The sequence below is a fragment of the Oryzias latipes genome, chromosome 23 (genome assembly GCF_002234675.1).
Source record: "Oryzias latipes chromosome 23, ASM223467v1".
NCBI lineage: Eukaryota > Metazoa > Chordata > Actinopteri > Beloniformes > Adrianichthyidae > Oryzias > Oryzias latipes.
This window is the reverse complement of record NC_019881.2, coordinates 2,306,134-2,319,259: the sequence shown is the minus strand read 5'-3', so window position 1 is coordinate 2,319,259 and position 13,126 is coordinate 2,306,134. Positions and strand designations below refer to the sequence as shown.

Below are 13,126 nucleotides of genomic sequence, written 5' to 3'. Positions count from 1 at the left end.
CATCTACAAACGCAGGGTCTGCAGGAGAGCTGCCTCCATCATCAAGGACCCCACCCACCCGCAACGAGGACTGTTCACTCTCCTCCCCTCAGGACGGAGGTACAGGAGTGTGAAGTGCAGGACCACCAGACTCAAGAACTCTTTCTTTCCCTCTGCCATCAGACTCCTTAACAGCTGACTGGAGTCTGGAAAAACAAACTGCACCTTGCTTACCCTAATTGCTGCTACTGTCACTGTCACTTTTGCACATTTGCACTTTTGCAACAGCCACTCGACATCTTGTGTTTTTGTGTGTATGATGTGAGTGAATTGTTTTTGTTTCCTCTATACTTTTGGGCATTCGGAGCAGACAGCAAAGAAAGAATTTCATTGTGCAGGGAAACCCGTTTCTTTACTGTGCACATGACAATAAACTCTTTGAATCTTTGAATCTTTGAATCTTTAAATTACACTCTAAATGACCCTCGTCTACATAGGAGGCAAACATCTGACATAAAAGAGCTCCATCTGATTGGTCAACAATGTAAAGGCGTCCATCCAATTGGTCAAATTCATACATGGATTTTTTTTTTATTCGTTAAATATGCATATTCCAGCTTGATATCGCGATAACGATAAATTTGCCATTTATTGTGCAGGCCTACCCAAAAACATATCAAAAACACCAAAAAACACAATTGTCATTGGTGTTTTAAGCCATTTCGGGGTCACTGGGTTGCTGGAGCCTATCTTAGCCACCGTTGGGTGACGTTGGGATTTACCCTGGATAGAAGGGCCTCGATAAAACTCAAAAAATAACAGAAAACATAAACAAATCTAATAAGAAAAAAAGAGCAAAAGTATAAAACTTGACTTAAAAATTCAACATTTATATTTAGAAGTAGGTTTTTTTAGACGATCCTTTATGGCGTAAGGAATGTGTCAATAAGAAACATATTTATAGGGACAAAGTTGTGCACAAATGAATACTCTGTGCACAGCTTTGTAGAAAAATATGAATACAACATTTAGTTTTACGTTTAACATGTCTGTGTTTTGTAGTACTGTTAACTCACTGTCAAACATACGTCACGGGGTTGCAGGCGTATACATCGAGTCCCGAAACATAGATTGTTCAAATTCGCCCATGCGTGTTAAATTTTATTTATTAAACTAAAATAGAACTTTTTAGAATGTTATTGATCCCATAAAAATTATCTTGTTACCATAACTGTTGAAAATTGAATAAAAGAGATAATATTGCAGGGATCTCCGGCCACAACAGCTGATCGTGTAAACAATGCACCGGCAGATAGTTTCAGACCCAGAGGTGGTGGAAAACAGTCCAGAAAGTGCCAGCAGATGTACCTCCACTCATTGGATGTAAAAAAGAAAAAAAAGAAAACAGGTTTCTATCATTATTGGTTGACATTAACAGGATAACGAAACAAAAGCAGCTAAGCTAAATCAGACCTAAGGTAGGCTAACTTGCAGCCGACTGTTGGTGGCGCAGTGGTTAGTGCTCTTGCCTCACAGCAAGAAGTTCCCCCCATTTCAGATATTGGCTGGGGGACCTTAAAAGATGCATTTTAGAGAAACTCTTTCACACAGGGATGAATCATCATCCCAATGAGTCATCAGATTTTTCTGCAAACATTTTTCTGCTGTTTTTTATAGAAAGCCCCTCAGTTTAATTTTAGAATCAGAGTTGGTGTTTCCTGTCAGATATTTGCAGCTGAAACAGAACACCAGTGGGGGGACCCCTCTGTGTGGAGTTTGCATGTTCACATGGCCCCGGTTTCCTCCCACCGTCCAAAAACCTGCTTCATATGGTTGATTGGTTACTCTAAATTGTCCCTAGGTGTGAATGTGAATGTGTGATTTGTGGCCCTGTGACAGACTGGCGACCTGTTCAGGATGTCCTCTGCCGTCGCCAACGAAAGGGACTAAACAGGTTTAGAAGATGACAAAAAAAAAGACTCCATTGAAATTACGTTAATCGTGTAAAGAGTTAAGGTACTTCAAAAACGTTAAGGGTGAAGATTCTTAAGACACAAGAGCGAGATGCTAGCAAATTTTTAACATTAAGTGTATAAAAAAACAAGCCCTGGCCTTCCATCCTAGAATTGAAGGCAAATCAAGAAGTACCAAATGTTGCAATTTCTTAACAGACCACTGGGGGCTTGTGTGAGAAGGAAGCAATTTCCCATTGACTTCCATGTTAAAAATTGGGGGCGGAGGTCTCTTAAAGGAGCCCGGCCACTATTAGAGATCTAAAGTAACAAACACCTATTCAACCCTGCGTTTATTGGAGATTGGCAGCAATTAGCGAATGGCCATTATTGGAGACATATGGTAAATAACACTAAATAATACTATAAAGTCAAAGGTCACCCCATACCAAATGTGTGGAATATCTACAGTGAAACTTGGATGAAAACTCTGGGAACTGTGGGTTTTTGGTGTGTTTTGTACAGACAACAGGAACGAGTTTCTGAACGGCCTCTGCATGGACTATACCTTATAAGGCTTTGTCTTTGCTTTTCATGCAGCAGTTGGTTTAAGTCAGTGCTTCTCAAATAGTGGAGCACGCTGCCGGGGGGGGGGGGGGGGGGGGGGGGGGGGGGGGGGTAGTGGCGGTTTCAGGCACAGGTAATACGGGCAATTGTCCGGGGCGCAGATTTAACGTGGGGCAGTGGTGACAGCGGCTCAGTGCTTGAAAAAACATCTGTGCCACTATTCGGTTCCTATTATCTGTTAAATCACAGTTTGTAACAGCCTGAAACTGTGAACTGCTGTCCCTTCAGCTGCTCCTGTCTGCTGACACACGGGTGTTTGAGAAGGAGAGGGGAGGGGCAGTGGGCTCAGGCTGCAGGTGAAACGGCGCACACGGAGAGCTGCAAGTGCTGCCTGGATTGGGCAACACCAGGATCATGGCTACCTTTAGATTCCTCAGCTCATGCTAATAATGTCATTCTTTATGAACTATTGTAGACATTTTGAAGACGTGTCTTTATTTTCCATCAATGTTTTCTTTTTCTTCTTGTGGTTTAGTTGGTGTCAGTATTTGAAATTACAGACAGCAGGTAATGCAGGAAAACAGCTGCGAGCTGAGATCATAAATAAACAATCCATCATTTAGAAAAAAACAGCACAATGTTTTTAACCTATTTCTTCAGACTAAAAAGGTTAAATATATTTATGCTGCTGTGTTAATGTTTCAGATCAATTTACATTCAATATTATTTATTGATTGAATTATTTTTCTCAGCATCAAATGGTTCAGTTGGTCAAAATGTTTCTAGTTTAAATAAGGAATGACAGATTTTTTATTTCAGGCACGTTAAGCTACTTTTCTGTTTTAGACTAGAACAGGGTTTCTGTGGCAAAATAAAGTTAATATTTGTTGAAAGTGGATTTATATTGATTTTTTTCTTTTGTTAATGTTAAAAGATACCATTTTAAGGTATACTTACACCATTTTTATAGATACTTCCACTTTCAGCTTCTCCCATCAGGGGTCGCCACAGCGAACAAGTCGCATGGTAAATTTGGCAATGTTTTACGCCGGATGCCCTTCCTGACGCAACCTTCTCAAACCGGGCTTGGAACCGGCAGAGGTAGAGAAGGGAACAGGGAGCAGCCCGGAGTCGAACCCGGGTTTCACGGATGGAAGGCGCCGCAAACCAGCACGAGCTAAACTGGCTCCCTCATTTTTATGCCATTTTTATAGATACTAACCTAATATATTGTCACAGCACGAGTGTGTGGGGTGGGGTGAGGGGGTCATGGGGGGGTGAGGGCTTAGGGGGGACACAAAACATTTTCTTTTTCCTAGAATTGAGAAGCAGTGGCTTAAGTCATTTGAAGATTCTCAAACACAAGAGTGTGGCTCTTGAAGGCAATTGGAAAGTGACTTTCTATCATCAATGTGGAGGGCTTCTGGAAAACGGTGAAGGGTTTGAAGTAGGTTGGCTCCAGCTGAACGCCGCAGGCCTCTTGTGTCCTTCTACCCTTTCAAGACAGAGACCCAATCAAATCTCTTCACTGTCAGCGCAGAGATTTTACAGATGTTTACAGTTATGATACCGAACAAGTACCTGGGTGACTTTTTTTTTGATAGAAATCCTGAAAGGAATAAAATTGTGGTAAATACTTGCAACACAGCATTTGCTTTAAGCTTTAGTCATACCTGCCCTTAAGGGTGGATATGGGCTGTGAAAACGGTGAAAAATGGCCAAACAGGTACGTGACACACAGGTGGGTTGCAGGAAATACCAAGACCAATCCTTTAGAGCAGGGGTCTCTAACTCAATTTACCTGGGGGCCACTGAAGGCAGGGTCCAGTTGAGGAAAGGCCGCAACTTCAACGATTGATAAGTATGCACTACTTGACTATTAGAAACGAGGAAATTAGCCAATCAGAGTGTAGTTTGTGTGAACGTCCTACAGGTACTTATGTATCACCTGTACACCTCGTGTGTGCGGAGGGACCAGTACGCACACCTGACTAACAATTCGAATGTGGTGTAAGGGTACAGCAAGCATCACCACAATGTCACAAATGCAAGCAACTAACATTATCCCTATGATTACTTCCTGATACTCACATGACAATGGTACATTCCATTTTCAATGAGCCTCTGGGGGTCAGACAGCCCAAAAACCCGTCAACCCCTGTACGGATGTATGCGATTAAAGTTTTACCTAAAGTTTAAACCACTGAGATCTAAAGAATCTCTGTAAAAAAGTCAAAAGTGGCATCTTACCTGCTCCACTCTGATTTCATACTCTCCATTCAGCTTCTTCCCCCTGAAGTACTTTGCCCTGCAGGGAAAGAAAAAGAGACATGATGACTGAGCAAAAACATCTGCACAGATTCAGGAACTTTCTGTCTGCGTGGTGACTCAATATGTAGAAGCCCTTCATGCAGTTGGGAGCATGTTCTTCCGATTCCTCACAGTCAAAACACTCCAAAAATAGCTTTTTGTTTATCTCATTGAAGGCGAGCTTGAATTTCAGCAGACCTTCAAAAATACCAAACATGACCATTTCCCATGTTATGCAACTGGCTTTTTGGGGGCCTAGTGATGCAGAATTCTTTGGCGAGACCTTTTCTGGTTTTGAATAAGAATATTTCCCAAGTTAAGCTACTGATATTTGTGTGATAGCAGCTGTTTTTCATAAATGAGCAGATCAATAACCTGTGTATTTCTCTGTAAATACTATCTGTGGAATGACAAACCAAATCTTGAATCTTGTATTAGATAAGATTCAATAGGATTCTGACAAGACAACACACGAACATAACACCTGAGAGTAATTTTGACCCTGGCCAGCTGTTCATAAAAACTCTGTGGGGGTCGCCACTTAAGTGTTGCCCCCCAAACAGTTAAAAGTAACCAATAAATACATTACATTAAGAACAAAACAGAAGTTATCTGATGTTTTCAGTCATATAGGTTTATTGTTTCACTGTTTGGTCTTTATAGCCATCCTGTAATCCTCTCAGTACAGATTTTTTGGGGCAGTTACCAATCTGTCATTGGCTCCAGGCTTCTGCTAAAAGGTCTTTGGTTACTGGGTATATTGGTTTGGGATTTTAAAGACCTTTTTTCTCCATTTTCTCACTAAAAGCAAACTTTGCTGGATTGGTTTGTCTACAGTGGGGGAAATGAGTATTTGACCCCTTGCTGATTTTGTAGGTTTGTCTACTTAAAAAGAAATGGACAGTCTGCCATCCTGATGGTAAGTTCATTTATAGAGTAGGGTATATAAAATCACAAAGAAAATGAAGAAATTGACTTTAAAGATTTTATATAAATGTATTTGCATTTCATTGAGGGAAAATAAAAGAAACGTCTACTAAGTCTTTCCAACAGGAGGGTTCAAATACTTATTGAACTCAATGAAATGCAAATAAATTATATAAATTCTTTAAGGGGGATTTCTTAATTTTTCTATCCGTTACTGTTCATATGAACCTATCATTAGGATGACAGACTGTCTATTTCAATTTAAGCGGACAAACCTACAAAATCAACCAGGGAACAAATACTTATTTCCTCCACTGTATCTTTACTATATTTTCGGTTTTGAACGTTCGTCGCCGGCGATGAAAAGCATCATGAATTGTCTAAGTCAAAGGTCAGGTCTCTGTAGAGTTTGAAAAACGCCAATGAGAAAGAGCGGCTCGTCCGTGTTCAAAGGTGTCCAAAAACACGCCGCCGCTTTGAGCTGAACACGAGTTTGACATGCATCAAAAAAAAAACAGCCACTCTCCTCATTATACTCACACACAAAACCCAAACATCCTGAAACCAGAGGGTTGGTTCCCTCTTTTTCCTGAACGGAAGCGTATGAGTCACTCTGTGTGGATGAAGCGGCTGACCTCTCCGTTTTCCTTTTCCCGTTATCTCTCATTCTGGTTGCATTCCAGTCCAAAAAAGGAATGTTTTGGTGGTATTTATTGTTGAAATTGAAATTAATTTATATTTATTTGTTAAGTTTTATGATCATCTGTTTGATTGGTTTAATCTTTAAACTGCAACAACAGATTATTTGTACATAAAAATTCAAAATGTAAACAAACTAATAAATCCATTTAATCAGCTTAACAAATCTACAAGATATATAGTCTTTTATTTTATTTACTGTGATTATATTGTTTTTTCCTTTAGTGAAATACCTGCTCATATAAGTTATAGCAAGAGAGAACTTTATTTTGAAAAGTTTTGCCAGAGATGTGGTGCAGTTTTCAGAGAAAGCAGATCCTACGAATATTTTTTTGTTTTTGTTTTTAAAGTCAGTTTTATAAACTCTTTGGTTTTGATTTCTTGATCCATCACCACGTAAAAGAAAATAGTTTGTATGTGGGAACTTGACCCTAAGCAACCTTTGAACTATTGACAAGATTGATTTGTTTTAGGTTTGGCTGTACAAGCTCCGCCTCTTTTTAAGAAAGATGGATCTGACCAATAATGACAACACAAGAAAAATATTTTGAAGTAGAAACCTCAACCACACACTAGAATCCGCCTCATTATGTCTGTTTTAAGGTGACCACCTTCCGTCTTGACCTTAGGGGTCGATGGAATGCCTCTCATCCTATCAGCGCCCCCCCCCCCCCTCCCCCCAACCTGCCTGTTACCACAACACCTCTATATACCCGCTTTTTCTGAACTAAACTGAATGAAAAATGTAAATTTGTTTCCATATTTTTCATCTAATATAACCAAAGTTACATTAGTCTTAATGTACCAAAACATTTACTTTTTATCTTCCTAATTTTAGCATTTTCCTGGCCAACTTGATATGAAGTAAATTCTTAAAAAATCTGTTTTGCCTTTAGTCCCCTCTGTCATCGCCATTGACTGTATATGAGAACCAGACCGGGTTGAGAGTGACGTCACCTATAGAAAATGCTTTACTTCCAGTTCCTACGAAATGAGGAAAATCCAGTCACCATTTTGGAGGTAGACTTTGTCAGTAAGTACCAGGAGTGAGCCTGTTGGAAGGCCACACCCCTACCACTTAAAAGTAGGCTATAAAAAATGTGTCAATCAAATGTTTTGAACTTTGGACATGCTGATCATCAGCCAAGACAGGCAGCCCTGTTGGTCAAACCAATCAGAGATCCACAATAATAACCATTGTTACACCAGGATGGGGATTCTCCCAGAGGAGCTGAAAGAAGTGGCCAGTGAGAAGTAAGTCTGGGCATCTTTGCTTAGATTGCTCCCCCTACAACCTGTCCAGGATAAACAGAAGAAAATGGAAGAATGGATGGATGGATGGACGGACGGACGGACGGACGGGTTGATTCTTTACTCAAATTAGCAGAAACCAAAAAGACCAACAGCTAGTTTTAATTTTACCATGGTGCCAAAAGCCAAGACAAGAGATGGGTTTTAGAGAGTGACTTGAGCCTCATTTCCACTGAGCGGTCCAGTATGGTCCATTCCGGTTTAGAATGGTCCGGTCCGTTCAGGCAACCATTTGCTATCAAAGTGGATGGTCACGGCACATGCGGGGTGAGGCTAATAACAACAACAATGGATCTAGTCCAGCAGGTCATTTATTGTCTTTTGGTACTTCTTATATACAGAGCAGTTAATGTTGTTTGAGAGAAGATTGTGGGCGTCAAAGAGGAATATAGTCACTCACTTGGCACTCTCTTATGTTGTAATGACCTTCAGCCAATCAATGGGTTTCAACAGTAGCTACGCCCTAAGTGCAGTTTAAACTGTGCTTCATAAGCGTGTCTCTTTGCATTTTCAGGGTTGCCAAAACGATGTTCTACATAACGCACATACTTGCACTTTTGTACTATTCCCTCCTATTCCCACTACTTCCCTTCTTACCGTTCTCATGCTGTCCTCTGCTATGACCTCTTTACACAATTCACACAACAACACATTAGGCGCACCACACCATAGGGCGCTCTGTACATTTTGGAGAAAATTTAAGACTTTTAAGTGCGCCTTATGGTCGGGAAAATACGTTAGTTTTGGAGGAACCTTAATGAAACTATTATTTCCTGCAGGCAAGGGCAAATTAAGAAATATTGTTTATTGATCTTTAGGAAAAATAATGGATTATTACGTTTTTTGATGACTTAATGCCTAAGAAAGGGCTGTATGGTGGTGTAGTGGTTAGCACTCTCACCTCACAGAAAGAAGGTTCTTGCTGTGTAGACTTTTCATGTTCTGCCCACGCATGGCTACTCCAAACTTCCTCCCACAGCCCAAAAATATGCATCGTTGGAAGTTATAATTTGCTCCTTAGGTATGAATGTGAATGTGTGTGGTTGTCTGTCTTTGTGTGGTCCTGTGATGGACTGGTGAACTGTCCTGGATGTTCCCCACCTACTTTCTGTTACTACAATCTTGTTTATGAAACCAATAGGGTAAAAGCCAGCACTCCTTTGTGGTTAAAAAGAAACAGTAAAACCAGCACATTGCTACAAAACAGAGATGTGTAAGAATGAAGTCCAATCTTTCAATATCATCAATGACTTTAATGATTTTAAATTTGTAATTGATACCCATCCCTAAACTTCTGAGAGCTTATGTTTTGCTTTTAGGTTGTCTCACTAGCAGATTATCAGCTGACCAAAGGTGTGGGGGATAAAAACGTTATAAAAGAATACTAAGTCAACTTCAAAGCATTTAAAATGAATTCTGACATATATGCGTATTGGGACGTTCAATATTTAGACCCACAAATCAAATCAAACTTTATTTGTATAGCGCTTTTCTAAGTCGTGTTACTCAAAATGCTTTACATAAAGACGTAATCCAATTTTAAAAACCAAAAGCAAGACGTTAAACAAAAAATATGTATAAAACCCACACGATGTCCCCCCCCAAACACATGCACACAATAATAGTTGGTACTCCCTATTGCTCTAATAGTAGGGGCAATGGAAGCTGTAGTGGTGTCTGAAAATGTTTTTGTCTAAGGTGGAGCTGTAGGGAATTAGAGTTGGATATCCGCGTCGGGCTTTTGGGTGAAGGAAAAACAAATTTCTTGACGTGGATCTCCTCTGAACCACACAAGTTTACATTTAAATATAAGTATTGAGCTTTTGTTTTTGCATGATTTTTTTAAAGTTATTAAACCGATAGTGTTATTTATTTTCCTAGAACTATCTGCTACAAGCTAATGCTATACCGTTGGAATTACGTTCGTTGAGTTAGTGGCTGGAGTTCTGTTCTGTAGTTCAAAGAGCGTGTATTGTTCTGCCGTCACTAGCCACAGTTCCGGCGTTAAAGGTTAAAATGGTTAAACTAGCTTCACTTTTTGCCACCAATTTAGGCCTGATCAATGAGTCCAGCTCCACTTGCAAACAACCAAAACCCAAAAACTTTTTTGTACACACTTTCTCAGAAATCCATCCATCTATCCTCTAAACTAAATGTAATGAATGAATAAATGAAATTTCCCCATTGTGGGATTAATAAAGTCATCTATCTATCTATCTATCTATCTAACTCGTTGAATCCCTATGGGGATGCTGGTGTTGCTGGAGCCTATCCCAGCCTCATTTACAGCACATTGATGTCAAATAGAAACACAATAATTTTAAGCAGAACAAACTTCATTCGTTGAAAGAAAATACGATTTTGAACCTCAACAAATGGTGCAGAGGAACTGAATACTTTCCAACTACTCTGTGCCGTTTCGTGAAACGATTGTTGTATAACTGGCAGAGGAACAGTTCTGCAATGTGTTTGGCAAACTCATAATTTTTTTTGGACAGAATAAAAGTCTTAAAGATGTTACCACTTCAGTGCCAGTGCAGAGACATGGCTAGAAATATTGTGCTCTGCTAATCATGTGAACGACGTGAAGGGTTTTTTCAAGAGCTGTTCTATCACTTTGAAATGTTTGCACTGCAGTTCATGAACTTTTGCCCTCTTCTTCAGGCAGCGATTAACAAATCCCACGAGAATTTTCCGCTTGGTGCCAAGTGTGTGGGCTCCTCGCTCATTCTGCAGAAACAACACAGAGTTAAAATCCTCTTTATGGACTCGGGGCAACCAGACGGTCTCACGGCACTCCGTTAAGTATAAGAAGATGTAAACACTTTACCAGAGCAGGACTGAACTGAGTAATCAGATTCTCATATCATTCAGAATGCAGTGCAAACAGACTGACAGCTACTTGGCAAAAGGTCTGGCATGGCGTACGGAGAAAAAAAGCCAGAGAAAGAGCGGGACATGGGCAGAGAAATGGAGGAATTGTTGGTGGTTGCAGTGATGCTCTCAGTGCTGTGTACTGCTATTGTGCATTAGTCACTGCTGGAAGCCAAGGCTGTCAGGACGGAGCAGGGGTTTCCCAAGAGACTCCAGCCTCTCCACTGGAATGACCAGGAGGAAATTCAGCCCCGGGGGGGCGGGGGATAGACAGACGAACCTTCAAAGTAAGAGCTTTTGAAAGAGGCTGATGACTGACCTCCATGACTTCGTGGACCTTGGAAAGGACAAGAATCAAAGGAGAGCCGGCTTTGAACCAAACAACTTACTGTCTTTTACGGAAGCCTGATACAAGCCTGATGCTGCGTTCACACCAAACGCAATTTGTGCCTCAAATTCACGTTGGATGGCTTTCTTTTGACACGCGTCAAATTTGCTGCTCAAAGCTTATTTCTAAAGTGTGTTCATAAAGTCAACACACCAGGTGTGGGAGGAGCTACCGTCAAAATCTTTTAACCCTTTGGCTACATGAAACCATTGACTGTTTATCTCATTTACAATGCATGGAAGATACAGATGATGTTAAGAGATCTGCTTTATTCATTTTGAAGTGCTTAACAAAAGAATCTGTAAACATTTCTCCATGTCTGGGTTTATGAGATCATCCGGTAATCTGCACATGCCACTTCAGTTCAGATACCAGTATGTACTCCTAGCTTGTCTTAAAATATAAAAACTATATTATAGTATTGCGAGTATTGTGGGTAGATATCTGTCACATACGAGCCATTTTGTACCAGAGTTCACCAAATTTCTACAGCCATTTTTCAGGTTCCCTGAACTTAATCTGAGAAGAGCAGAGCAGAGCAAACAAACCTTCAGTGGTGAAACGTACTCAGGGTACAGTAGGGTTTATGTATCTCCCTGGGCTTAGCCTATTCTGGAATCTAAGATTTCTAGCAGGGTGGTTCCATGAGTTTTAATGACAGGAAGTGTCTTGTGCTTCTCAGTTAATTCTCAAAAATATTAATGACATGAAGGCGCAACAGCTGTCATCCCAGATGGAAAAATGATCCCACTCCAGCTCCCACTTTACCATACATGATTTACTGTGATATTGTAGTTTCAACTCACAGAATGGACTTCTGGATGGGTACTCTACAAGAGGCAATGGTGAGATTTCCAACCACGATTGTCCGGAGTTCAAAAATACAGATGTAGTTTCATCTAATAAACTCTACAGGTTATGACATTAAAACAGCAACACTCCTCTGACCCCTTTTCATGCATGTTGTTATTGGAAATAAGATGTTTAAATACTTGATTTTTCTCTAACATTTTAGATCTTTGTCCAGCTAAGCACAGGGGTCTCAACCTGAGGCACTTTAATGCCTCCATTGTAGTTCTTTGGCTTTTCAATGAAAATTGTATTAATCTGAATCAAAAATGGGTTTTTAGATTTGGTTAAAATGATTTTAGTGAATCAAATGTTGTCATTTCTGTTTATTTATTATTGGAATCCTCTTAAATTAAATATTCTGAACTTCTGCTGCACGTGTGTCCAGGTTTATTTAAGAGGTTAAGTTCTTAAAGTTTAATTCCATTTAAAAATTCCACTCTATGCAGATGATTTCAAGTTTATTTTCAACAGTTCCAAAGTCATAAAAACAGAAAACGCCATGTTTCATTTGACAGTAAACTGCTGCAGCAGGAGGGTCGTTTTGACACGGGGTGTTTTATCTTAAAAGAAACTTGCATGTGCTGCTGTCAAAAGTGGAAGTCCAAATTAAAATAGCCTTTAAAGAAAAATATAGCACTGCTTTAGTTAATACATATTGTAAGAATAAAATAAGCTATATTTCATTAATAGATGACTTAATGGCCACTGTGTATTTTTCTTAACGGTCAAGTAGGACTTTCCGGTTCTTATTGGGTTTTGGTCTGTAAGAAACTGGACCAAAGGCCTCCTTTAACATTAAAGGTCACAGATGACTGGGTTCAGGGGATCAGACGACCTGGTCTAGAACGGAAACATTTCCATGGTATCACAGTCACTGTTTAAATCAGTATTGTACCTCCACACAGACAGAATGTGACCACTTTGAAAAATATCTATGAAAATTAAAATCAAAATTGCATTTCTGAAAAGTTATTTAAATCTTTGTGAATCTGGAGAAAACGGGGAAATAATGCAATTTAAAAAAGATTTCGTGAAGTAGAAAATAAACTGGGCGGGGCCGCAGTCTCCCTGCTCCGCTCCATTCTGATGCATCCTCCTGCAGACCAATAGATCCATGAACGTATTTGTTTTCCTGGTCTGAGCTGGAATCTGGATCTAAACTGGACGACTAGTTAGCTTTGATATTGCTGCCATTTTTGTAGCAACGCTAAAGTTAGATTGGGGTTGTGAGGAGCTGTAAGCTAGCGGGAGAGAGTGTAAACAAAAG

The 13,126-nt window shown here is 40.0% G+C and overlaps 1 protein-coding gene across 1 annotated transcript in view; it reads right to left on the bottom strand.

Moving 5' to 3' along the window:
• The window catches only part of LOC101161357 (synapsin-3), a 150,826-nt gene that overhangs the window by 108,345 nt on the left and 29,355 nt on the right, over positions 1 to 13,126 (bottom strand). The window contains exon 3 of the mRNA XM_004082870.4: positions 4,749 to 4,806. Coding sequence (XP_004082918.3) covers positions 4,749 to 4,806 — 58 coding nt within the window. The remainder of the gene's footprint in view (positions 1 to 4,748; positions 4,807 to 13,126) is intronic.